Source organism: Zosterops lateralis (genome assembly GCF_965231275.1).
Source record: "Zosterops lateralis genome assembly, chromosome: Z".
Lineage (NCBI taxonomy): Eukaryota > Metazoa > Chordata > Aves > Passeriformes > Zosteropidae > Zosterops > Zosterops lateralis.
In genome coordinates this window covers 76,553,086-76,578,645 of record NC_139800.1, presented here as the reverse complement: position 1 = coordinate 76,578,645, position 25,560 = coordinate 76,553,086, and the positions used below count along the sequence as shown (strand labels likewise).

General features: G+C 41.2%; 1 protein-coding gene across 2 annotated transcripts; it reads left to right on the top strand.

Annotated features, from left to right (window-relative positions):
• The first annotated feature begins 279 nt into the window (after positions 1–279).
• ZFYVE16 (zinc finger FYVE-type containing 16) lies at positions 280–25,487 on the top strand. Of its 2 annotated transcripts, none has more exons than XM_083882875.1 (18): positions 280–406; positions 6,300–6,408; positions 6,592–8,732; positions 11,872–11,968; positions 12,872–13,048; positions 13,783–13,931; positions 15,784–16,159; positions 16,757–16,879; positions 17,006–17,161; positions 17,798–18,022; positions 18,851–18,933; positions 20,801–20,905; positions 21,322–21,472; positions 21,659–21,739; positions 22,274–22,436; positions 22,789–22,894; positions 23,303–23,467; positions 23,722–25,487. In XM_083882875.1, the coding sequence occupies exons 2-18, from the start codon at positions 6,339–6,341 to the stop codon at positions 23,881–23,883; spliced, it is 4,530 nt and encodes a 1,509-aa protein (XP_083739001.1). In that variant the 5' UTR covers positions 280–406; positions 6,300–6,338; the 3' UTR covers positions 23,884–25,487. The 2 variants fall into 2 exon arrangements, with proteins under 2 accessions (XP_083739001.1, XP_083739002.1); XM_083882876.1 differs by lacking the exon at positions 280–406 and adding an exon at positions 5,660–5,772.
• The last annotated feature ends 73 nt before the right edge of the window (positions 25,488–25,560 follow it).

Here is a 25,560-nt window from a genome sequence, read left to right as displayed (position 1 = left end):
AGGCTCCGCCCCCTCTCACAGGCCCCGCCCCCCACTGTCAGTCCCGCCGGCGGCTCCGCCCTCCCGCGCTGTCAATCACAAGAACGGCTCAGCCCATTTCCTCCTGCCACGCCCCCTCTCGCTGTCCGTCAGACGTGTGGCCCCGGCCCCCAGCTGCGCCCCACGCCGGCCGTGGCGGGAACGCGCACGCGCAGGGCGCGGGTGGGCGCGGTCTCGGTGACGTCACGCGCGGGTGTGGCCGCGCAGGCGCGTTGCCCGCAGCGGAGGGTCGAGGCCGCCGCCCGGAGCCGCCGGCGGGGCCGGGGCGGGCCCTGAGGGGAGACGGCCCCGAGACGGCCCCGAACCGGCCGGGTGAGGTCGGGGCGACGCGGCTGTGGGAGTCTGACCTCTGACTGAGGTTACCTGGGTGGGTTATTTGCCCCCGGAGGTTCGGGGGTGTTAATGATACTATTGTTTACCGCTGTTCCGTTTTGTTTTTATATACAGTACGTATACTTTATATACAAGGATTATTATATAGGGTGTGTGGAGATTATAGGTGGTATATAAAGTAAAATCTATGAGATTGTTTTATATGTTTTAAAGAATACATGTATGGTATATAGAGTGTAATGAACAGTCTTACACTGTACACTTAGAGGCGTTAACAGAGTGTAAAACATTTTGAGTCTCTAAATACGAGTAGCAATGGCAGAGAGCAGGTCATTAACACACCTGGGGAGTACGGCAGAAGGAGAAGAATCTACTGGAGAGGGTCCAGGGGAGGCCAGAGAGAGGGTTTGGGCTCTGCAGCATCTCTGTGCTGGGCAGGGACTGCGGGAGCTGGGCTGGTCAGGCTGGAGAAGGGAAGGCTCACAGGGGATCCCATCAATCCATACAAACATCTCCAAGGGGGGCCAGAGGATGGGGCCAGGCTCTGTTCAGTGGGCCAGGGCCAGGATGAGGAGCAATGGCCATCAAATAAAGGCCAGCAAGTTGCAGCCCAGCAGGAGGAAGAACTTGTGTCCATGGAGGGGCAGAGCCCTGGAAGAGCTGCCCAGGGAGGGCCTGGAGTGTCCCTGTCTGGAGACATCCCAGCCCAGCTGGACACATTCCTGTGTCACTGCTCCAGAGTTCCTTTCTAATCTTAATAATTCCGTGATTCTCTGGGTGCTGTGAGTAATGCTGTTCTCCCTTTAGAGGAATAAGGTTTTATGGGTGGATGAAAGAATGACAACCCTCAGAAGCTGAAGGTGATGTGGGATAGAGCTGTGAGGCTGATCATGTCATTACACTGCTGGTGGAAATCTGTCCTTCTGAAGAGTCCATGTTTAACTAACAGAATGGTGTTCCTCAGACAAGACAACTTTTTGTGTTGTGTCCTGTGAGCTTGTCCTTATACGTCTGAAAACTTCTGCAGCTTTTGTTGTCACCCTGTGATTCAGCTCCTAAACTTGCTGTGGCAGCAGCCACCTCAGCTTTTGGTTTAGACAATGAGCTGTTTTGCTCAGCAAGAATGATTTTTGTTTTTATTTAATTTTTTTCACACAGCGTTTGTTTGGTTGTTCTGAGCTTCTCTATCAGGTTGATTGCTGATGAGCTCCGTGGGCAGCTGTTCCCTTAAACTTTTTGTCTGTAGGGCCTCAGGCCTGTGTGTAGGTGTTGGGGCATGGGAGGGGCTGAGAAGGGAAAAGTTGGTGTTAAATTCCTTCACTACCCTTGATGCCTTTTCCTTGGTCTTAAAATTAAGAGTTAGACAGAGTAAGGGATAAAAGGGTTTTTATTTTGGTATTTAATAAGAGTTTTTATGGTGTAACAATTTGTCAAGGTGGAATATGCCAAAAAGCATAAATACAGTAGGTGGTATATAGATTTTTGTAGATTTTGTAAATTAGTATGTTTAACAAAAATGCTTCAATTAGAGGTTTAAATGAATAGTGTGATTTTAAATTTTTATTTATTTTATTTTATTCTTTTAAAATTTCTTTTATTTTTTTAAACAGTATTTTTTCTTAGATGGGTCTAAGTTTACAGGATGCGTTTTAGTGGGGGTCTTGGTTTCTCAAGACAGTGTAAGGTTTTTTGGCTTCTAACTGAGAGGCTTTTATGCTGTTTTGTCTTTTGGCCTAGTAGAATACCAGGATTATGTTAAAATATTAGGCTTAAAGAGTTACGTGTATGGATGTTAAGGGTACTGGGAATATATAAAAGGTGTATAAAAATAAAAGGCAAAAATCATCGTGGCATCACCCTTAGTGTGGGAGAAGGGGCACACTGTAGTCCATGAGAATTTCACTGTGAGCTTAGTGCTCGGTAGTCATGTTTATATTGGAGGTTTTGTTCTGCTTGTGGTAGTTGCTGGGGGTGGTAAGGTGGAAAAAACCATTTCAATCTTCTTACAATCCTTAGTACAGCTTTCTGCTCAGGCTAAATATAATGATTAAACACTGTGGTGGAGCTGAGACAACCTAACTGTGCAGTCAGGAAAGACTGCATTTGTGGTGATCAGAATGGAAGTGGCTCCTGTGGTCCTCTCTGTGGAGGGGAGGCCCGTGTGCCCCTGCCTGGGTGTTCCTTTGCCTCTAAACCCCAGGCTGGGCTGTTTTATTATGTTTTGTGTAAAGGCAACCCTGTCCCCTGCAGTGGGGATTAGCTGACACAAACTGCAGGCCTGGTGGTGCCCCTATGTGTGATCACTACAGAGAGTAGTTTTCAGGGGTTCTTGGACATCAAAAGGTAGCTTGTCTTCAGACCTTGAGTTGTTTTGTAAGTTTTCACCCCTGAAAACTGCTAACTGCCTCCATTTACAGAGTGTATCTGGAAAAACACCCCTGGCGATCCATCTTGTGAGTTGGCCACTCGGTGTCCCAGCAGCTTTGTGTTATCTTCTCCTTTAAATAAGAGTGTGTTGAGAAATCGCCAGTGGAATGTTGATTTTGAACTCTGGAATACGTTATTGCCTGTTAGGTTTGTAGGGATAAGTAATTTATAAAGGATATAAAAGAGGCGTTGAGGTCCGTGAAGTGTTTTCGAATGCCCTGTCACACCTGTGGTCAGTGCAGCCATCGAGATCTCGGGATTTGCATTCCACAGTTAATAGTTAACAGTTTTAATGCGGTAGAACCATTGGCTCTGTTTCTTAGGTCTGTGTGGTGCTGTGTTGGGAGTGTGGCAGACCATTTGTTGGAGGTCTAAGATGAGCCTGTTTAGAGACACAACAGAGGTGTATCTGGAGGAGTGACGTGTCCAGTCTGCACTTTTTTTGTAGCACCTTCTGTGCTTTGATTATTATTTTCCCATTTTGAGATGTACTGCTATTTTGTCTTCATATCTCTTCCTACATAAATATTTATCTTTATCTGAAAGCATATAATCTTTAACAGACAGTGATGTAAATATTGTTTAAAAGTTAAAAAAAAAATTGTTAAATGGAGCTGGTGAGAGCCTTAAGTTGTCCTTGCACTATTAGGGACTTACTGCTTCAGATAAAGTTTATAAGCATTAAGTTTATTCTTAAAAAATACTAATCTGTGAACCAGTTCAGAGAGCGTCTAGTGACTGCATTTAGAGCTCTAAAAAACATGTTCAGAAAACAACAGTTGTGCCTACCTAAAATATGTATACAGGAGTGCTGCTCCTGGTTTCTGATAGTTACAGTGTAATGTAATTCTTTTGTTACAAGTACAAGTCTTAAAAGAATATGCTCAGAACAAATGCAGTTTGCTGAAGCCCGTAGTTTTTCCAGACCCTTCACTTAGGGAAACAAGCAGCCATTTAATAAAAACGTGTCACCAGAGCTTTCTCATAGCTTCTGATCCATTAATGTAAACATTGGGACAGGCTGCAGGCAGATCCAGGCAGTGGAAAATAAAACTTGTTCTTCTTGCTGAAAGAGGATTCGAAACATGAGAAACTAAAAGGCTTTTACAATTCTTTGGTGATGCAGACACGTGGACAGAGAGGTGCAAGAGGGACAAGGGATTAGTGCTGGTCTGCCCTCTTTTGAGGGTTTTAATTTTGTTGTAGGTTTCAGTTTTTTGCTTGTAGGCCTATTGTAGAAAAGATGAAAACTATGAAAATTTTGAGGAAAGAGTAATGAAAGTAGGAATAATATATATGCTAGTTTTTCAAGGTTAGGTTAGTTATTCATTAGTTATTAGTAAAACTACTTTACCAAGTCAAATAACCATTTTACTTAAAAAACAGCTTTAACTAAACAGGGCAACATTGCTGGGTTGGTAGACTGAGGTGTGATAGTTTCCTGAGCTCTCTGTAGAAATGTGTTAATCTGTATTAAATAGATGTAAATATTGGTGTATGATTTTATTTCCGCAGTTCTTTTCATTGAGTTATTCTGTTTTTTGGAGTGTTTAGTGGGCCAACACTGTACAGCATCAATGCACTCTTCTAATTAGCATTATAATCTGATAATAGATAGTAGTGTAGTCTAATAATGCCCTTATGCTAAAATCAGAATTTGTTGTGTCTCTCAAGAGTGCAACATAATGAATATTCTCTAGGCCTTTTAAAGTTAAAGACTAAGGTAGATGAAATAATTACTCGCCTCGCCCCGTTTTTTTTTTATTTTTAAAGGGAAGGTTTTGTTTTTTATAAGCTTCTGTTGTTATTGATATCTGTGCTATCTGGTGAGATTGTATAATAAATACCTACAGAGAACACAAATTAGCATTACACATCTTCTGATGCCCAGTTTTCTTGTAACCCTTCAATATTTCTTGTTTATGTGGCCTATCTGACTATTGACTGTCCACGGATACGTGCTTTAGGGATGGGATCTGTGCTTTGATGTCTCTCAGTGAATCACCAAAAGCTGTTAATCGTGTAAGGTTCTTAATTGAAATAACTTCCAGTTCATGTTGTTACATCCCCCTCGCCCGGAGGTCGTGATTGTTACAGGAAAGATCTGTATCCAGGCGGGTGAGGAGAAGGGGCACCGAGTCTGTGCTTGCTGCTCTTTGAGCCCTCCAGACAACGGTCAGAGATTGGTGTTCGAGTGCAGCCTGAAGACCTCGGCTGTGGCTAATGGCCACGGTTATCGAAGCAGTGATACATTCAGGTTGTTCATTTTGGGCTTACATGTGGACACAAAGTACTGCGTTACCGCGTATTTGTTTCACCTTTTTTTGTGCTTTTGCAAGCCTCTGTTTGAACTGCGCATTGCCTTTAAGCGTTCTTGCCCATGCTATGATTACCGCATAATCATGTGGTAAATAATTGCATCACGTGGCGAGCAGTTACATATTAACATGGGTTAGAGCTCCTGATCTGAACTGTTCAGTGAGGGGAAACCTTGGAGCTTAGAGAGGGAAGTAAAGCACAGAACCTAAATCTGTAGCTGCAGGGTGGCGTGAGTGGTGTGAAAGGATTTAAGTGTTTGTTTGGGCTCTAGGGTTTTAGAGGAATGTTTGGACACTGCTAGGTGGTCAGAACACCAGCTGCGTTGGGGTAGGGTGGTAAGTCAGTGCAGAGGCTGAATGCACTGATAAAAGCAGAAGGAAAACTAGACAGCTCTCTGCAGGTGTAGTTTACAGACATTAGACTAAATGGATCTCAGTCCCTTCAGTTTGCTCTAAGGAACTGTAAATATTGATTTTTGATAGGTAGTTCCACTGTATGGGTGTTAAGCCATTGAAAAAGATGTGCGGTTGGAAGGCAATTCTGTGACTAAAAAGCCATAAAATTGAGTGGCTGGAAAAGTTCATTAAACAAATAAACGGGGGTGTTTTGCAGTGGAGAATGTGATTGATAAACAAGTAGCTTTCTGATGAGCTGGTAAGTCTATAATAAGAGTTTTATTTTCTTGGGGTCCCAGAAGTATAGTTGTTTAGGTATATTGAGTAGAACTACCATGTTGTATTTTTAATTTGCATTATTATTTACGTAGTTCAGTTGTATTAAAAGGTAATGCTGGCCTATTTTCTTTTTTGCCTGTGAACTGTGTGGCATAAGGTGTTTATGGGGTCAGACTAGAAGATCCTAATATTCCTTCTGGTTTTAAACTTGCTGACATTGAATGCCATAGCAGATGCTTTCAGATGCATTTTTTAATACAAGTAGCCTCAATTTTGCGATTTGAAATGAATTTGGGGGTGTATTGTTCATAGTGCTGAGTACACTGAGCATATCTAGAATACTTGGAGGCTGCAGCCCTGTTTGTACTTAGGGTTTGTTTACACAGAGAGAGAACAAAGTACTAATAAAAATAAAAAAATACCTCGTATGAGCTGCTCTCTGACATGAACACTTGGGCTTCGTAAACAAAAAATGCATTGAATTAAATGCTGTGTTTTTCTCTGTAGGTTTAAGAAGGCTAAGGCTTCACCAGAACTGTGACTAGAATGGACAGTTACTTTAAAGCTGCCGTCTGTGACTTGGACAAACTGCTTGATGAATTTGAGCAGAATACAGGTTGGTTTCTGCTCTGCCTTTTCGTGGAAATGCATGGTCAAATGACTGTTACCATGGAGTTTGAAAGTAGCATCTGCTAAGTAAAAGCTTGTATTGATGAGTAGATGGGATTGAGAGGGAGTACACTGTGGAAGGAGAAGAGTCTTATAAACTTTGCTTTTGATCTTTTCTTGCTTAAAATAGATGAATGTGAGTGCTTCAGAACACCTCAAAATCCATATGGCTCAAAGCTTTCTTCAGCCCTGGATGGCTTAGAGCATGCACACCCCACACCAGAGCTGCCAGAGAATCCTGCCAGATGTCCTGCACCAGAGGAGAGCTCTCTCCATGCCTCCGCAGGGACAAGTGCTGTGCTCAGTTACTCACCACCCAAAGAGAAGGCTGTTGCTGGACCTGACCTTTTGTCCACTGTGGACAGTGGTCCCCTAAGTGACATTCAGTCTTTGAGCCTGGGGAGGTGTAGCATCCCTGTGTGTGATCTTGTCAACGACACAGCAGATTTAATCCACTCGGTGGCTGCCCGTGAAGGGGCTCAGAAGCTGCAGCCAGATGACTTCCAGTGCAGCGAAGGGCCCGCTGGCTGTGGCGTGTCTTGTGTCCCCATTCCTCTCTGTGTGACACCACCTGCCTGCAGTGCTGCTGTCAGCACAAAACAGAGTGATGGGGGCTCGGTGTTGCAAGATTCAGGGCATCTTACAACAGAGCAAAGTAATAATTTCGCTTTAAAGTCAGAGAGTTGTGCTGCAGGAACAGTCCTGGGCCTGTGTGATGATCAACACAGGACAGAACCTGTGAAGTGCAATGAAGTGCAATTCAACCACCCTGGACAAGCTGCTGCCCTGGATACTGAATGTGATGCTGTAGCATCACAGAGTTTGAGTGCACAAAGTCCCAAAGATGAGAAAGCCTGTGAGAAACTGCCTGTTGAACCAGAAGATGACAGTGCATGCTCTGCAGCAAGCAAAGAAGCCTATGGAGGAAATGCCATAGGAAAGGTAGACCCAAACAATGGGATTAATGCTGATTCCATGCCTTCAGATCTGCCAAAGAGGCATCCATTGCACAACAGCAATGCAACATTACCTGGAAATTGTGTCTTACCAGACTCCTCCTGTCAAATAGGAGCTGAAGTAGAATTGGAAAAGAAAGGCACAGAAGAGAATTTAGATAGTGAAGAACTTGATAGCAGTGAGATACTGAGCAGTGTTTCCGGTTCGTGTGTGTCATCTGAGGATGTCCAGACATCTCTGTCTTGTCTTTCCCTTCCTGTGTCCATGTGTGGTTCATTAGTTGTAACAGAAGAAAAGGTTAATCCTCTACCTCAAAATGCAGTGGCGGAGGTTATTAGTGATACTGTAACTGTTCATGCCAGAGAGGCTAAAACTCATCTCCCCAGCAGGGAATCCTGTGAAAATACTAGCTGCCATGAGCAAGAAGATTTAGCTGAAATCACTGAAAGTACTGCAGAAAAAAGTGGGGATAGGGAGAAGTACAATATTGAGAATGTAATTGAGGATGGTGATTCTCAGCAAATCAAAGCTTTTCCTTCTGCTTTTCTAGACCTCGGAGCTGAACTGTATGGTGTCGGTGTAGACACTTTTTATGATGAGAGCATGAGCTCTGTTATGTCTGACTTTACTGTTGAAAATGTTATTAAAAGTGATATTCTAGTAAGTGATGCTGAGCTTGATGATTTCTTGTATGGCCAAAGTTTGCAGTCCAGTGTGTCGAAGTCTTCAGACAATGATGGTAACTTGATGGAAGCTGATGCAGATGGAGGGAATTTAACAGATCTGACCAACCTGGATTTGATGGAGGTCAATGAAGAACTTATGCAAACAAAACTGGAGGAAATAACGAGCATTAGTAGTAACCTTAAGGCATGTGTTCCTGACAATGAAGTGGAAGCTGCAGCAGAAGTCAGCCTGACTGAGAGTGGCAGTGGTGCTCTGGCTTCTGATGTCTGTATTAAAGGTGCAAAACCAAAGCAGTTGCTTGACCTTTCCCAAGGATCTGCTGGTCAGAAACAACCGAACAGAACAAATGAACTTGAAAGAGAAAACCAGGAATCTGATTCTGTTACCCCAGAAGCTCCTCTCTCAGACACCAGTGTAAATGCTGTTAATAATTCTGACCCTGGGGAAAGCAGCTCTGAAGCTGGAGGAAATCAAACATCTGAAAGCGCCAAATCGCATAAAACGCCTGCAGCTCTGTCGTGGAAACAGCCCTTGTGGGTCCCTGACTCAGAGGCACCCAACTGCATGAACTGCCAGGCCAAGTTCACCTTCACAAAGAGACGACACCACTGCCGAGCCTGTGGGAAGGTGAGTTACTGGGGAGGGGAAATGGAGATTCTGATTTAGGCATAATCGAGATAGAGAAGGGAAGGAATGTTGACAGAAATTTTATTTATTTAACAGTGACCAGTTTTTAATTTGCCTCCATAGGAACCTAAAGACTGTTGGAAAAGACTGATGTTAATTAAGAAACATGTGACCTTTTTTATGAAAATTGTGGTTAAAGAGAAGTACAAAGTAAATTCTTGTCTGCCATTACTGGCTAGGCCAATGTGTTTTACATAGAGTAGGGGAGATGAGATGATGGACTACTTCATCATAATCATCAGAATCAGCCCATTATTGAGCTTTTAACTTTACTCTTCATGTCTTGAAAAACTGAGGTGGTGATGATGAGAATCCAGTGGTTTTACCAGTGGTTGTAACTGTAGAGCACCGCCCATGGACCTGAGGGAATTGCAGTCTTTCAGGAACTGTAGCAGCAGTACTGATGCAAAAGGATTTACGATCTAAATCTGTCTTCCAGTGTGTTTAGTGTATCAATTTCTAAGGAACTCATCTCAGGGGAAAAGTATGTGATTCACCAACAAAATGAGTAATTGCAGGACTTCTTTTCAGCCTGAGGTCTTCTATAGACAGTGATGCCAGAGCTGATACTCAGTTCAGAATTCCCTTGTGATCTACTGTGGGTTGTACTAGTGCATAAATGAAAACACGAGCAATACTGATGACCTCACTGTTCATTGTTGCTCTGTAAGCTTTAAGGATGAGGAGACAGAGCAAAGAGTCAGTGTCAGTACTAATTTTTCAGTTTATCTGATCTGTTAGTGTCAGTACTAAATTTTTGCATCCCTAGTGTTAAGCACCATCTGGAAAGGCATGGTAGTTTTGTTTTTTTTTTCCACCTCTCTTCTAGTACTGTGTATTCAAAGCATGATGCTCATTTACTCAGCTGCAGCCAGAGTGAACTAAAATGTAGGTGTGAATTGGAGTGTCCCGGAAATGAAGAGCTCCTTGTGCCATTGAACTTACTGCCAGAATATCCTGGTGAGATTTTGTGGTGGTTTAAAACAGTTTTTCAGGATGAGTTGTGTTTTAGTCATAAGACTGACTGACTTCAAGTTCCTGTTTTATGTTTGCTGTGAAGTTCTCTCACCTTGTCTAGAGATGGGGATGGGAGACCCTTCAGTCCACAGTCCTGTTGACAGCTGTGACTGTGTCAGCTGAGGGGCTCTTGGCAGAACAGTAGTGTAATTAGTGAGAGCATCACAATCTCCCTTTATTAGGAGAGTGAGTGAAGGCAGCATGGGTTGTCTCAACCTTACAGATATGGGAGTGCTGTGCAATAACAGCTTTTCTGAATGTGCAGTTTAACTTTCTGCCTTGTAAGACTTTTTGTCTTTTTAATAGCAATTTTTTTCTGTCTCAAAAAAATCCCAAATCAGACATTCCTTGTGAAGCTGTTGTTTGTTGTGTTTTCAGGCACTTGGGAAATAAGGGAAAACTGGTAGGAGTTCAGAATTGTTCTCTGGGGACTGCTCTATAAGACAATTGTATGGATTCCCACCTCTTTTTTATCAATAAAAATGGCAACACTTTTAGACTCTGGCATCTGTGCTGGAAGGAAGTGTGAAGTTAGTGGTCCCCATTTTCTCTCCCATCTGCAGCCCTCACAAGGCCAAACAGCTTTGCAGTTCCATTGTCCAGCTGTTTGTCTCTTGCTCTGGTACCCTTTTTCTTCCTAGTTCAACCAGGACCCACTTGTTTGCTCAAGAGCCTGCTATTCACCTCCTTTCTCCTGTCCCTTAGTTTGCCTTCTTCACCTTTTAGGTGCAAGAGGATTAATCCTGCTGCAATCCCCTGCAGGTCCCAGTGTCACCGAGGGTAGGGGGAGAATACTTCTAGGGGATTGTGCTGCTTGGCATTTGAAGCCCTGAAGTGGATTATAACTGATTATCTATTAATCCTCATCAGTTACATTCTTAATGTATGTACTGAGCATGCGTGTTTCCTGTTGAGGTAGATTACCTGTGGCACTAATCCAGGAGCAGCTGGAATGGTTTCTTTTTTTAGCTCATATTGCACTGGTGGATCATTGCTTTTACAGTGACTTTTCTTGCTTCGAGGAGTTTGTTGTAATAACTTTCTTTTTTCCTATGCCACTGCTGTTTGAGATTTCCCCCCACCATCACCCTTTGGTCCACTTTGTTTCTCTGGATCGGGAGCAATTAGGATTTAGGGGTTTCAGATCTTTTGTAAAGGCTCCAGAGTCTGCATATAGCTAAAAATTGTGTGTCTCGTTAAAAACTTGCAGATCATCCTTGCGAGAACATGAGGGGAAAGTGACAAAAGCTCCAGATATTTATGGCAACTCTTGCAAAACACCGTCTATTCTAAAGACATAATTCTTTGAATGGGATTGTGTAGATGTTGTCCAGGCTAATGAGACACACTTCCCCTCCCTGTTTCTGCTTAAAAATAGACAGGATATATACCCTTGGAATAGAAGAGCATATTCTGTTCTTCCAAAGCAGCGTTCTTCGAAAATACTTGTCTGAAGGGATCTTGTCCAATGCAGGCAGCACTGCTTGTTCTTGCTGAGGGAGCAGGAGAGCCCTCAGCAGCCTCAGCAGGAGCCAGCCTGCCCCAGGAGCCTGCAGCAGAGAGCTCTGGGCACCCTGCTGTCCTGGCTGGAGAGGCAGCCTCGAGTGTCTCACAGACTGGGAGCAGCTTCCTGAGAGCCGTGGTGAGCTCACACTGCAGCAGAGATGGTCCTAAAGCACCAAAGCAAGTCCAAATGCTGCATCTCAGTCCTTGGCCCTGGTGTTTAACGTTTAATGTAATTACTTATGGATGTATCAAAAGTAGGAGTGAATTTGGGATAGGTTGTGCAACCTGAAATTCTTCTCATCAGTCCAGATAAGAATTTTAATAGAATTTCAGTTGGGTCTTCCATGTTGCTGCTTTCTGCTGGGTGTATGTTGTGGGTTTTGTTCTTCATTGTTTATTTTTTTTTTCCTGAGGATTTCTTTGTCAGAGATTAAGATACAGGCTTGAATACAAGGCTGCAGATGGTTTAGAATGAAGCAAGTGTATTTTTTGGAAGAGTTTCCTGTTTGCTGTGCAGTATGTCTGTAGTATTTAATGCAATCCTTTTCTGATTCAGGTGTTTTGTGGTAGCTGTTGCAAACGAAAATGCAAACTGCACTACATGGAGAAGGAGGCAAGAGTCTGCACTGGCTGTTATGATGATATTAATAAAGGTAAAGAGATTTTTTTTTTTGAGTAATTGCAGTAATATGGAAATATCTCTTTAACCTTTGTTCTTTTGGGGGTGTTTGATTACTTTAATTAGTGTTTCTTAATTGGTAGATTTTTCTATTTCTGAGGGATAAAGAGAATAATTGTACTTTTTAGTTGGATTCCAGTTCTTATTTTGAACTTTGAGTCTCAAGTTGGTTGTTTTTTTACTTTAAAAAAAAAATAATTTTTAACTCCATAGGATTAAATAGAAAGTTATAGAAGAATACAGTTTTATCCTGTTGAGTCATCTGTGACAGGAATCTAGCAGAAGTTATCCTCCCTCCACAGTGGCTCTCTGCGTGTCTAAAGGCCACATCCCTGCTTGTTCTCACATGTTGTGCCCACTCTATGTTGCTTCCTTTTCTGGTGCTTTTACAAGTCACCAGGGCTGCAGTAAATGATTCATCAGATAACCTTTTCTTAACTGGATGCTAACCATGGATGCTTATGAAAACATCAGGAGAAACAATTGAGGTCCTGTTGATGAGTATGTAAAATAACAAGTTGAAAACATGTCAGATTTTTAATAGGCCACCTGAGTGGAGTTCAGCTTGACAGATGTGATATGTGTTTGCCCCAAGGGTTGGAGGTCACAGTGATATGGTCACAGTGATTTAGTCACTGTAATGCTGCCAGGGGGGCAAGGAGATGTCTCTTTATCTCACGAGAAATGAGGCAATTATGCAGGTAGAAAATAAATCTGAATTTTCTTCCATACAACAGTTTGAGTGTTTAATTTTTCATTGCTAGATCACAAACTGTGCATAGCCTTTTCTAAAAAAACCCCCACTCACCCACAGTACTGCTCTGCAAATGGAATTTAAGCCATTGTGAGATCTTAAAAACTAACCACATTATTTTAGCACAGGCATTTGAAAGGATGATGAGTCCAACTGGTCCTGTCCCCAATTCCAGTGTCTCCTCTGAAAGTTCTTCCGCTGCTCCATCTGTAGAAGAGGCTCAGATACCTGGTGGTGCCAGCTCTCCTTCACCATCTGCATTGTTGCCTATCTCAGCACTTAAACAACCTGGTTTTGAAGGTATAGATGCTAAATATAACAGAGCTGCTCATCATGTCATTTTATGTAAAACAGGAACACTCAGAATGGAAACATTTTCACTTCCCAGTTTTGGTGCCAGGCCCAAGCTGGTTCCTAAATCTCTATTTATGAAATGTGGATGTTACTTTTTTCATTGCCCTCTCTCCTTATATTGCAAGTCTTTTTGCGTAGCTGTTAATTTTATAATTTTTATGTGTCTTGGGAGATATCTGGCTTCTGTGGGACTGCCAGTCATAGAGTGAAACCAAAAAGTAGCTGTTCAGGGAGAAGTTACAAGGCAGGAGCAAAGGTTAATTCTCTGTGTAAATACAAATGATTAGGGGCTAACTGGTGTTCCACTTTTACTGAATATCTGACCTTCTTCAAAGAAAACACATTTTTAAATGAAGTGATAAATCAACTTTTTTTAGAGTGTATTTCATCTTCTAGTCGTAATGTGCATTTCATTCTTACATCACTACAAAGGGATGATTGAGGAAATAGCCTTCTGTAATATGAATTTATAGATTTAACTGTAGCAGGGCAGCTTCCTCTGCAAGTAAGAGATTTTGTTGCATGCATTTGCCTGATTGGAGGCTGGCTGATGTCAACCTCTCTACCTGTGCTTCATTCCCATAAACAGATTGTCTGGTGGGAGAAGGGGCTTCGTTTTTGTCCCTTTCATGTGTTGGAACAGTGCATTAATATGGAGTCATTGTTTTAACCTGTCGCAGGGCTGTGCCCCAGAGAACAGAAGAGGGTTTGGTTTGCAGATGGTATTTTGCCAAACGGGGAGGTGGCAGACACAGCAAAGCTGTCCTCGGGAGCCAAGAGGTCACAGGAGTCCAGCCCAGTGAGCCCGGAGCTGCCGGAGACACTCGCGGTAGGAGCCGGGATGGTTGAGCTGCATGAATTACCTGTTGGGAGACCTTTGCTTGCCATGGATGGGGCCCTTACACACCATGACTTCTGATTCATGGCCTTTGGAATCTGAGACTATTTTTGGCAGGGGCTGTGAAGTCCTTGGATTGACAAACATTGTAGTAGTAATTTTCAATTTGGTTGAAAATTTTCAATTTTCAAAGGAAAAACTTGTTTGGTTTGAAGTGTCTGTAAACTTCAAAACTGGTGTGGCTGAAAATTTGCTGAAGCAGTTTTTTTTTTGTACACAGTGTTTGATGAACCACTTTTGTGAAGGTGACTTCAGCCACAGTTCTTAAGCCAGTTGTTAGAAACATGCTTATAGTACAAGTTTGTGGTTGTTTGTTTTTATTTCCAGTGGCCTGCTAGAGTTTCCCTGATGGATTAGACTAACCAAGTTGCTTAGTGCCTTGCAATACCACACTATAGGGTGCAACAAAATCTGTGTATTGCTTCTAGTGTGAACTAATATTGAACTGAGAGGGGGAGTGGTTTTTTATAATGAATCACTGTTGAATGAACTGCACTTTAAAAGAAGAGTCCAAAGAAGAGGTATAAGTTTGCTGTGGAAAGACTTAGTGAGATTCTTCAGGAACCTTTTTAAGATAAAATGTAACACTGAAGCAACTGTCTCAAGAAATAATAAAAATTTCATGATACTCACAGCACTCAAGAGTTTTTAAAACACATTGTTAAAGCTAAAAACCCAGATAATTATTATTTCTGTATAGAGGATCTGAACACTTATCAGGTGTATAGCATTTAAATCAGCTTTTACTCATGAAGAACTGTAGTAATCTAATAAAATCAAAAAGAGTTGGAGTAATCAAAAGATATAGCCTGTCTCTCATTTTGGGGAAATAGTAGGATATTTGCACTTGCAGAAGATAAGCAATGTCTAAAACGAAAAGCAGCATGGACAAAGTGAGTGGAAGACAATTAGCTGGTAATTCTCCTGTGCAGCCTCAGAAGCTCAGACAAAACCAGCACTCCGCAGCTCTGAAGCAAAGGCGACACAAAATCCTGAAAGTGCTGCCACAGGGTGCTGTGAAGGGCAGAAATGCCAATCACCAAGCAGATGCAGGGAAGAAGTCTATTATTAGCCATGTTTTTGTCTGTGTTTTTGTGCAGTCTTCTCTTTGGGATTAGTGGCTTTTTTTTTTATTTTGTGGCAGCATATTTGTTAAATGGAGGATTTGCTGGAAGCTGATGGGGCACCAGGAAAACTGCTACAGGGCAAGCATAAAGTTGTCAGGTTTTTTCTTGTTGTATGGACAAAGTCTTCCCTCTGGATATAGGATGCAAGTCTAAAGAATGATAATGTGCATCTGTTTTTGTTGGAGGGGTTGGTTTTTTTTTTTAATTTTATTTTTTTATGACAGCTGACATCCCAATGTGCCTGTGTTCATGGCTTGTCATACCTGTCTTGCTGGGGGAGCAGTGTGGGTTTGACTCAAAACCAGAAATTAATCAGACTGAGCAAAGCTACATTCAGCTATTAGTAGAACAACAGAAGTATGTTTGCAGTACTCAACTGCTGATCCAGTTTGTGTCACCTAAGAAATAATTTAACTATGCACCTTCACCCATGTAACTCCTAAACAAAAACAACAAAACAACACAACAACAACAACAACAAAAGGGATGATCCAGAAGAGATTTGCTGGCTTTTTTTCTTATTAGAAGGAAATGGATTCTCAACTTTTGTAATAGATTTCTTTCTCCTTTTGCTTCTCGAATACTAATAATGTAAGTTTAGCTGGTTGCGAGACAGTGTAGATTTTTATTTTTTTTTTGTTACTGCTTCTTCACAGGCTGCAAACCCCGAGGAAGATGACCTGGTAACTGAGGTAAATCAAAAACTGAAGGAAGAAATAGATGAGATGACAAGAACAGAGGAGTTGCATCCTTCTGTTCCTTCAGATGGTGCACAGCAGGCCTCTCCAGACCAGGGTGAGGTGGCACCCAGTTACAAATCTGACACTCTAGGAGATGGAGAGTGCTCTCCTGCAGCAGCTGAGGAGAGCAGTCCCAGTTCAATGGATCAGAGCACATGGGATGTCCCTGTCACTGCTTCAAGTTACAGAGCACTGTGTGGACTGGAAAACTGGGTGCGACGAGAGATCAGCCTTCTTCCTGATGGTGATCAGCTGCCACCACTTCTCCTTGCACTGGGTGAAAAAGGGAAAGGTAAAATCTGGTAACATTTTGAGAAAATAATTTATATTAACTCATAGAATCGTAGAATTTTGGGTTGGAAGGGACATAAAAGCTCATGCAGTGTCACCCCCTGCCATGGGCAGGGACACCTTCCACTATCCCAGATCTGTGAGTACAGACTCATGTGCCTGCAATTTGTATTTTAAGATAATTCTTGTGTAATTTATTTGTTGCATACTGGATAGTTGGGTAATGACCATGCATTTTTAACAAGATCAGTATGTTATGAGAAGAGTGCTTCACCACTTAATAGCATTATGGTGGTGGCTGGTACTCATCAGAGGTACCTGACTGAATCAGGGTATGGATGAAGAGTCAGCACACATTCAGCCAGGGATTTCCAAAGGAATGGTAGCCCTGGTTTCCACCTTTGTTAGAAGCTGCTGCTTCAGTTCTGTGTTCCTTGAATCTTAGGGTAAGCTTTTCCCTGGCTGATCTGTAGCTATTCAAATCTTGGGAATAACTACCAGGGTAGGAGGATGGCATGACTGTGTCATACAGTGAACTGATTCTTTGTTTAGGTCACTGGTTGGTGTATTGAACTGAATCATGTGTTAATTTGTTTAGATCTTACGGTGGAGGAACATTCATTTCACCAAAAGGTTGCCTTGCTGCTTGAGAAAGGAGGTCCTAATCCATTGACTTTTATTCTAAATGCAAACTTGCTTGTCAATGTGAAGCTAATCACATGTAAGTATTGCACATTTTCTTTTCCATTAAATCAAGCTTTTTTTTTTTTTTTTTTTTTTTTTTTTTTTTTTTTTTTTTTTTCCTCTTTGTAAAACAGCATTACTGTGGTATCTTATCTTTTTAAAGATTCCTCAGAAAAGTGCTGGTGCTTCTCAACAAATGGACTGCATGGTTTGGGTCAGGCAGAAATTGTCATTCTGTTGCAGCGTTTGCCAGAGGAAGATGTTTTCCCTAGTGAAATATTCAAATTATTTCTTGACATCTATAAAGATGCAATGAAAGGTGTGTCATTTTAATGTCTAACTTTTTCTTGTGTAGTATATTCTTGCTGCTCTTTAAAACCTAAAGTTGATAGGTAATTTTTCTTGAATTATTTGTCTAATGATTCTGTTGAAAGAGCTTGCAGTGTTCTGAAGACTAGAGACTAGACTTTAGACTAGAGTTCTAAATAACAGAAACAAAATAATTTAAGTCTGTTTCATATACTTCTGTAAACATCCTGTTTGCAAGGGTTTTTTTGTTGTTTAGTCATATTGTGGTTGAGATTCTGGTTATGAGCCCTTGAGTCTATGATTTTTAGGACACCTGGCACTTCATTTGTAGAAGTACAGTGCTCATAAATGTAAATATTTTAGGTCTCATAAATGTAAATATTTTAGGTTTTAGATCAAAACTCATCAATTGATGATGAGTTTAGGACTTCTTGCACTTGTTTGGAGAAACTTGGTTTCATAGGTTCATTTAGTGATGAAGTACAGGGCTCTTATTCTGTGGGTTTAGATCCCTGACAGACTAGGAGGATGTGAGATAAATGGTGGGCTTGCAAGTCTGTCAGAGGTCACTGCTTAGAGCAGTTCTCTTGGCACTAAAGTGTCAGTGGCACAGATCTGTAAACACTCTCCATTCCTCTTTCTACAGGAAGGTTCATAAAAAATATGGAAAACATTACTTTCACAGAAAGCTTTCTTGGCAACAAAGAGCATGGAGGATTCCTGTTTGTTTCGCCAACTTTCCAGAAATTTGATGATCAGATTCTACCAGATAACCCTTTTCTTTGGGGCATTCTTATCCATAAGCTGGAAATACCATGGGCAAAAGTTTTTCCAATCCGTTTGATGTTGAGATTGGGAGCAGAATATGGGGGTAAGTTTTAATGGTTTTAGTAGCTGTATAAATGTGAAGTTCCCTTTGGAAAATACAAGTAGTTTTAAGACAAGCAAGCTACTTGAAGTTATTTTTACAGTATTTTATATTGCACTTGTATAAGCCCAGCATGCAGAGCCACCTGGGAATGTTCATTGTCCTGCTAGACTTCTTTGATTTTTCTTTTTTTTTTTTCTCTTAGCTGATGAGAAAGCTAAGAAACCAAAACTGACAGCAAAATATAAGGATTTTTTTTGATTGTAGGAGAAAGGTTTGAAGGGATGTTCACAAACCCAGTTTACAACTCTGATAAAATGGATATTTTAGTTAAATTATTTGAGTTAAGTATATTGGCAAAATATTACTGCTTCATAGACCAAATAAAGGTAGTGATTACTTAAAAGGATAACTTATTAATACATTGGAAACATCTGGGCATGTAAAAAGGTGTAGCCCACCACTGTAGAAGCTGCAAGTCCATAAACATGTACCCATTGCCTGTTCATGGATTTTTGGAGCCCAAAGTGGACCTCTACCAGGCAGATCCTGTCTGTGTGGTGACAAGGGTGACAGCTGCTTGGTTGATGTTCTTTCTCTTACCAAACCACTTGCTGTGTTTTATTTTTTTCAGTTTTGTCAGATATAACCATGGTGGGGCAGGGAAAACCACACAGTGGCTGAGAATTAGAGAGGGGCTTTGTTTCCTTTGGCTAGTCAGATATTGAGATTTAGAGACAGGTTATAGCTGAAAAAAAAAACCTATAAAACTACTTGGAATAGCAAGTTTTAGAGTTGTTTGTAGGTAAATATGACCTTTTTTCTTCCTAGACTATCCAACTGCTGTGGTAAGTGTCAGGCACCGGAAGCCACTCTTTGGAGAGATTGGACACACCATTATGAATCTGCTTGTTGTGAGTAGATGCTTCATTATCTTCCCTTCCTGTTGTAATCAAAATTACATAAAATACCCTGCAAACAAATTCTTAATCTAGAAAGCAGATCTAATGTTTTTGTTCTTCGTACTGGACTTAAAACTGGTGAGGGAGTTAAAAAAGCTGTTTGTTTCACTTTATATTGTTATGCATTATTTGTTGTAGAGAAAAAAAGGCTTCTAATGAGTAAAGGAGATGTTGGCATTTGCATTGATGCTGGTAGTCATCATTGTTCAGGTGCATTTTTCTCTTCTGAGCATTACTGTGGTGCAGGAGTTCTGGTCTTCAATATGACAATTTTAAATGTGAAGAAACACTTGACAGGCAGATGCTGTGGACTAACTGCAGTAGTGTTTACTTTGTCAGACTAACTTAACCTTGCCATAGTTATTCAGCTTGACTGTCTTATGTGAAGAACTTTTTGGCAAAGTCTTAAGTCTGGCATTCATGCTATTCCCTGTGGGAGCTTTCCCTTTGTTACCCAAATAATTTTATTACAGATTGCAGTAAGCCTGTGTTCGTGACCAGTAACCTTCCTCTTCTGATACTTCCGTAGAACTTTCAGCACTTTCAATCCTAGCACTCAGGGCAAGGCCATGGAAAGCAGAGCAGGTCTCATTTAGGCAATCACTACATCCTCTCCTGTGTGTGGAGAGCTACACAGCTGAGATGAAACTGCAGTCTTTGCCCCCTTTTTCCTTTCTGCCAGCACAGGTGTGCAGATCACTGCCTAAAGAATTAGCTGGAGGAGGTGCCCCATCTAAGAGCAGCACATTTCTTCTTCCTGTAGGAGTCTCACACTGTAATCCATGAGCCAGCTCCCAGCCTCACTGGTGATGTACCAGTGCCAACATGTAACTGCACCTTCAGACTTCAGGCAGCCTTCCTGTTGTGCTGCTGCTGGATGGGGTTTCTGTGGAGTTTCTTTTCAGGTGGATTACAGTTATTTGGATTCCCTTCCTGGCTGTGTCAACCTGGAGAAGGCAAGGGCAGTATGTGCTTCTTGCAGGAGTTTGAGTCACTGCATGGCTGCAAAATATTCTCTTGTTGGTGCCTTGGCAGCTGTGATGCAAATGCTCAGTTAGAGATCATGCAGAGCCTCTCCCCACACAAGTGGCTGAGGCAAAGGGCACCTGTGATTTACATCCTTAGTGCTGGATGCCAGTCCCATGGAAACCTCAGTGCATCGAGATGGTTTTGTAAATACCCTTCTTGCTGCAGCTGTGCTGATGGAGGAAGGCACTGATTGCCTGGCTCAGCTGGTGAAAAGAGCCTCTTTATACCTTTTTTCCCAACTGAAGTAGTAAAAGCAAATGAGACCATTTCATACCTAATGTTGTTGTTCTGGAAATAAACAGAATTTTGCAGAAGTGGGTGAGGTGATGGGTGATTACTTCTGTCACAGAAAGGGATAAGAAACAGTGCAGTGTTCAATCTGTAAATCAATAAGTTAGAGCTGTGAGGAACAGGCTGTGAGCCTGGAAACAAACTCATTTAGATGGGGGCTTCCACACTTTACTTTTCTATGAGAGAGGGAGAGTGTTCAAGTTTTTCTTTCTCTAAAACACTGGGATTCTAATGTGTATGAAATAGCCATAGAGTAAACAATCCATTGGTTAATAGAGCTAATTTGTCAGTGCTACGAATTTGTTAATATAGTCACTGAGGTGCCTGTCACATACATGTGGTAGGCAAAAAGGGATCCTTGTCTTCAGCCACTCTTAATATTACTATTTTTTAGAAGTCCTGGAAATGTATTTAGAGTACCTTCATCTAAGTGATGAAGGTAAGGAAAAGGTAAGAAAACAGTACTGAATTGTCTGCTAACATACTTTGTCTGTTACAGGACTTTAGAAATTACAAGTATACCTTGCATACCATAGACAACCTGTTTGTTCATGTGGAAATGGGTAGAAGCTGTATTAAGATACCTCTAAGGAAGTATAATGAGGTGAGTACAGCCATCTTAATTTTCTAATCCAAGCTGCTTTAGACTTCATTTTTTGTATAATGCCAGTCACACCTCTACCATCAGCTCTTTGAAAAAGCCATCTCTGAACTTTATACTGACCTAAATGTGTAATGGGAAGGGCATGCAATTACTTGAGCACACACTTCCTTCTCTGATATGCTGGAAGGTGGATAATGAGGAGTTGAGATTTAGGATAGCTGTTAAATACTGAAAGATCAGCAGTTCCTTCAAAATCTTTCAGCGTGTATTTTCGAACATTCTCTCTTACACATTTCCAGAGGATGATGTTTTGCTTAGTAATTTTTTTTAAAAAATTAAAAACCCAAACAAACAACAACCAAAAAACCCCTCTTAGTGAGATTTAATCAGTGTAATGACAAATTTTTTGTTAACAGGTGATGAAGGTGATCAATTCCTCTAATGAACATGTAATTAGCATCGGAGCGAGTTTCAATACTGAAGCAGACTCTCACTTGGTGTGTGTGCAGAACAAGCAGGGCCAGTATCACACACAGGCCATCAGTGCCACGGGACAGCCCAGGAAAGGTAAGAGGTCTGGGGGAGTAAAATCACATTTCTAGAGCAGAAGTGGAAGTTCAGTGTTAGGCAGCACAGAAAACCCATCTCTGGTGTTATGTTAAACTGTATTTTAAGAGGAGTGCAAGTGTAATGTCAGTTATGACTGATTGGAGTGATGTGAAGTAGAGCTCACTTCCTTCCTTCTTTTTCTAGTTACAGGTGCAAGTTTTGTGGTGTTTAATGGAGCCTTAAAAACATCTTCGGGATTTTTAGCTAAATCCAGTATAGTTGAAGGTAAGAATTTTGTTCTGTTCTCCTCTTAAGAGACTTAAAAAAACCCCCAAACCAGCAGCAGCAGTCTTGTGTAAGGTCTTTATGCCTCAATAAGCTAAACATTTCTTTTCAGGTTTTTAATTATGTATGAAACCTCTTGCAAACAAATGCTGCATAAAAATACATGATAGTTCACCTACTTGTTTTAAAACATTCAAATTTAAACTCTCTTTAATCGATGCAGGTCTTTTCTTTATGGAATTATTTTCATTGCCATATTGCTGAAATACATATATTGACACATATATGCAAAAAAAACCCAACCCAACAAAATTAACTTAAAAAATATCTTTTAGTTTGAATTCTGTTTACAAAAAAGGGTTTTCTTTCTCTTTCATATAACATTTAGTGCTGTAGGTGGGGGATGGTGTACTTCTGTGCATTTATTAATTAGCTGTAGGAGATGGTTTGTCTCAGAATTTAAGCCAAGATTCTCTAAAAAGATGTGCTGCTTTTCCTGTGCCTAATGTGGAATTTTAACTGGTTTTCTTCTAGATGGACTAATGGTACAAATAACACGAGAAACAATGGAAAGTCTACGTCAGGCATTAAGAGACAAGAAGGACTTCAAAATAACCTGTGGAAAAATGGATGCAGGGGATGTGAAAGAATATGTAGATATTTGCTGGGTAGAAAATGAAGAGAAAACAAACAAAGGGTAAATGTACTACCAAAGCCAGACATCTGAGAGAATTCTTGCTCCCAGTGTTCAAATACCAGCCTATAATTCTTTGAAATTAATCTAAAGTATTGCTTTGACAGAAAGTGCTTAATACCAAAGATTGTGTCTTAAACCTGCAAGATTAGGTTTCTATTAATGCTGTTAGTTCCCTGTTTAGGATATTTCTTTTTGTGCCATCTGTATTTTCATAGTGCAAGTCCTGTATTGTATTTTGTCGTAAAGCTGTTTACATAGCCTTAAAAGATGGGTAAAAATTATTTCATAGAAGTTACTGTATCTGAACTATAAATGTTGTTTAAATCACTAATCATACTATTGTTTTCCGTAGAATTTTAAGTCCAGTTGATGGAAAATCAATGGAAGGAACTCAGAGTGAAAAAGCACCACAATACAGAGACTTTGAACAAGATGGAAAAGTTATAAAGTGCACTGAAGTTAGTGAATTACATAGTTCTTGAGCCTTTTTTTATTACTTTTTGAATATTTAAGTGGTAATGTGATGGTACTAAGTGATACTGTTAAAATGAACTGATTTTATGTGTAGCTGTCCTGCCAGGCAGAATGTTCTCTGCAGCTCCTTGTGAGTTTACATAGTAATCATTTTTCTCCTCTGAAAAAGACTAAAGTCTGTTAGCAGTCACAGCTCTGTAAATGCCTAAGGCAGGCAGGCATTCCCATGGTTCCTGAAGTATTTTGATGGTGTGATGAAATACTTGGCTGCTTTGCTAGCAGACAAGCATCAAAGCTTGCCCTGTTTGGTGTTACGTGATCCTGAACTACTCTTTTTGCTAACTTTGGGATGTACCAGGCTGCTGACTGCCCTTCCCTTTCTCTGATCTCAGGTTTACTATTTTGTAAAGGATCATGAGCTGTCTGGTGCTGTTCCCCACCAGTTTGCAAAAGAAATTGCCATTGCCTGCAGCAGAGCTCTTTGCCCTCACCTTAAGACCTTGAAAAGTAACGGGATGAATAAGATAGGACTCAGAGTTTCCATTGATTCAGACATGGTAAGCTTTCAGCTTTTATTGCATGCACTCCATTTCCACTGAAGTATCTTCACTTGTAAATACCTCTCTCCATGAATGTTTCAAAAGAGTTTTGCCCTACCCAGGCTGTGGATGACATTTGGGGAAGAAGCTGTCCTAGTCATTGATTTTCACTTCATGGTAGCTGAAATATTCTTTTAGTGTGATACAGCACTTTTTCCATAGTCCTGTTAATACAAACAGTGTTACTTACTATCAGTGTGTTTCCCTCCTAGGTGGAATACTCAGCGGGATCTGGAGGGCACCCTCTTCCACAGAACTACCTGAATGACTTGGACAGTGCTCTGATTCCTGTGATTGACAGTGGAATGTCAGATCCTACAGCTCTGCCCCTGGAAATGGAATTATTATTTTTCATTATAGAACACCTGTTTTGATGAGGCTGATTACATGCATATACTGATTTGCTAGATCTGAACACCAAAGCTGTAATGCTACAAACACTAAAAATGTTAAAGTTTCTAAACCTGTTATGTTTTAATAGCTTTTCAAACTGTTTTTTTAAATCCCTTCAGATCCTCTCTGGTTCCTCTACCACAAAAGAGTTGTAGTTTGTGTCATGAAGTTCTGAAAGTTTACACTTAATACAGGTGCAGAAGAGTGCAGATTTTACTGCTTCTCACACAGTGGTTGTGGCACTTGGTAGGTGTAGTGTAACTCCAAGTCATAGGATCTTGCCTCTTACCCTCACATTAGTGTGTTACTAAAGTTGCTGGTGTGATCTCTACATATGCTTCCCCCTGGAAGAGCTGGACACTGGAGCAGGGCTGACCCAAAACGGTTTCCTTTCCACAGGAGGTTCAGACACTCGAGCTGCTGTAGCTGCCTGGAGCTCCGTGTGCCTGGGCAGCTCTGGCAGGGCAGGGGGGGACACTGGGGGTATGTGGATAAACACCTCACCGAGGTCATTAACCTGGGGATGTGATGTGGTGCTTCAGGAACATATGCTTTCAATTAATGTTTTATAGAGTAACTGTTTTCTTTCTTGTATTTATAAGGGTTTATCTAACTTAAATGGATGCTATTTTTATAAAAAGTGCTTTTTTCTTTACTCTGTTCAGAATTCCATATACAATTTGACCTTTCAAGGATTAGGAAAAAACAGATTACCCTTAGTGTAATCTACATGTAGCAATAAGTCAGACAAGAATTCTGCAGTATTTTTTCTGCTCCTGTCTACTGCTTTTGCCACATTTTAGTAGCCACCTTTGCTTTCAGGGAGAACAGATGTATTAAGTCTGAATTTTCACAAACAGGTTGATTCTAGTGGAAGGTGTCCCTGCCTGTGGCAGGTGGGGTTGGAACTTTTAAGGTCCCTTCCAACCCAAACGGTTCTGGGATTTTTAGTATACCTGAGGTTCTTGCATAGGAGGTATTTTTGATACTTGGTCATTTAGATCTATTTATGTATTTGTGATGCATGTGATTTGTACTGAGGTTCATCGAACTGCAGTTGGGGTTTGGTAGCAGCCACACAACTGCTTGTCGAGAACAGAACCAAAACTAAATATATACAAGATCTATATTGTTTTCAGTAAAAATGCTGGTACAATTTTATAATGAGAGTATTAAAACTTGGATGCCTTCTTGATGCTAATAGGGGATATTTTATGTTTTTGTATCAAAAACAATTTGTAATTTAACCTAATCAGCTCTGCTGTTACCTGTGCTTTAACACTCCAGTCCTAGAAGGGTTCAGGCATCGAGATCTTACCCTGGATGGAACTGAGCTGCATTTCAGCCTGTGCTGACTTCTCCTGAGAAGCTGCCATAGAGAGAAGGGCTGAACCCACGCAGAGTATGAACAAAACGTGTCCTTGTTGAAAACAGGCTGCACTGAGGCCCTTGAGGGAGCCCCAGCAAGAGGCTGAACAGTGTTTTGAATCTGTCACAGGGCCAAGACATCTGAAGGAACAACTGCCTCTTGGCACTTAACCTCTATTAACTCCTTTTCAGTAATGATCAATAAAGTTAACTACAGTGCTTGCAACCTTCCGCCTCTTACTTAAAATGAAACAGAGACAGATTTGGCATGTGTGTGAGCTGTCTCTGCA

What these genes read in the sequence shown, in the direction of transcription:
- ZFYVE16 (XM_083882875.1), top strand. Translation starts at nt 6,339, where the DNA reads ATGGACAGTTACTTTAAAGCTGCCGTCTGTGACTTGGACAAACTGCTT. An exon ending in TTATGATGATATTAATAAAG is followed by an intron (nt 11,969 to 12,871) that starts GTAAAGAGATTT and finishes ACATTATTTTAG; the next exon opens with CACAGGCATTTGAAAGGATG. An exon ending in GAAGAGAAAACAAACAAAGG is followed by an intron (nt 22,437 to 22,788) that starts GTAAATGTACTA and finishes TGTTTTCCGTAG; the next exon opens with AATTTTAAGTCCAGTTGATG.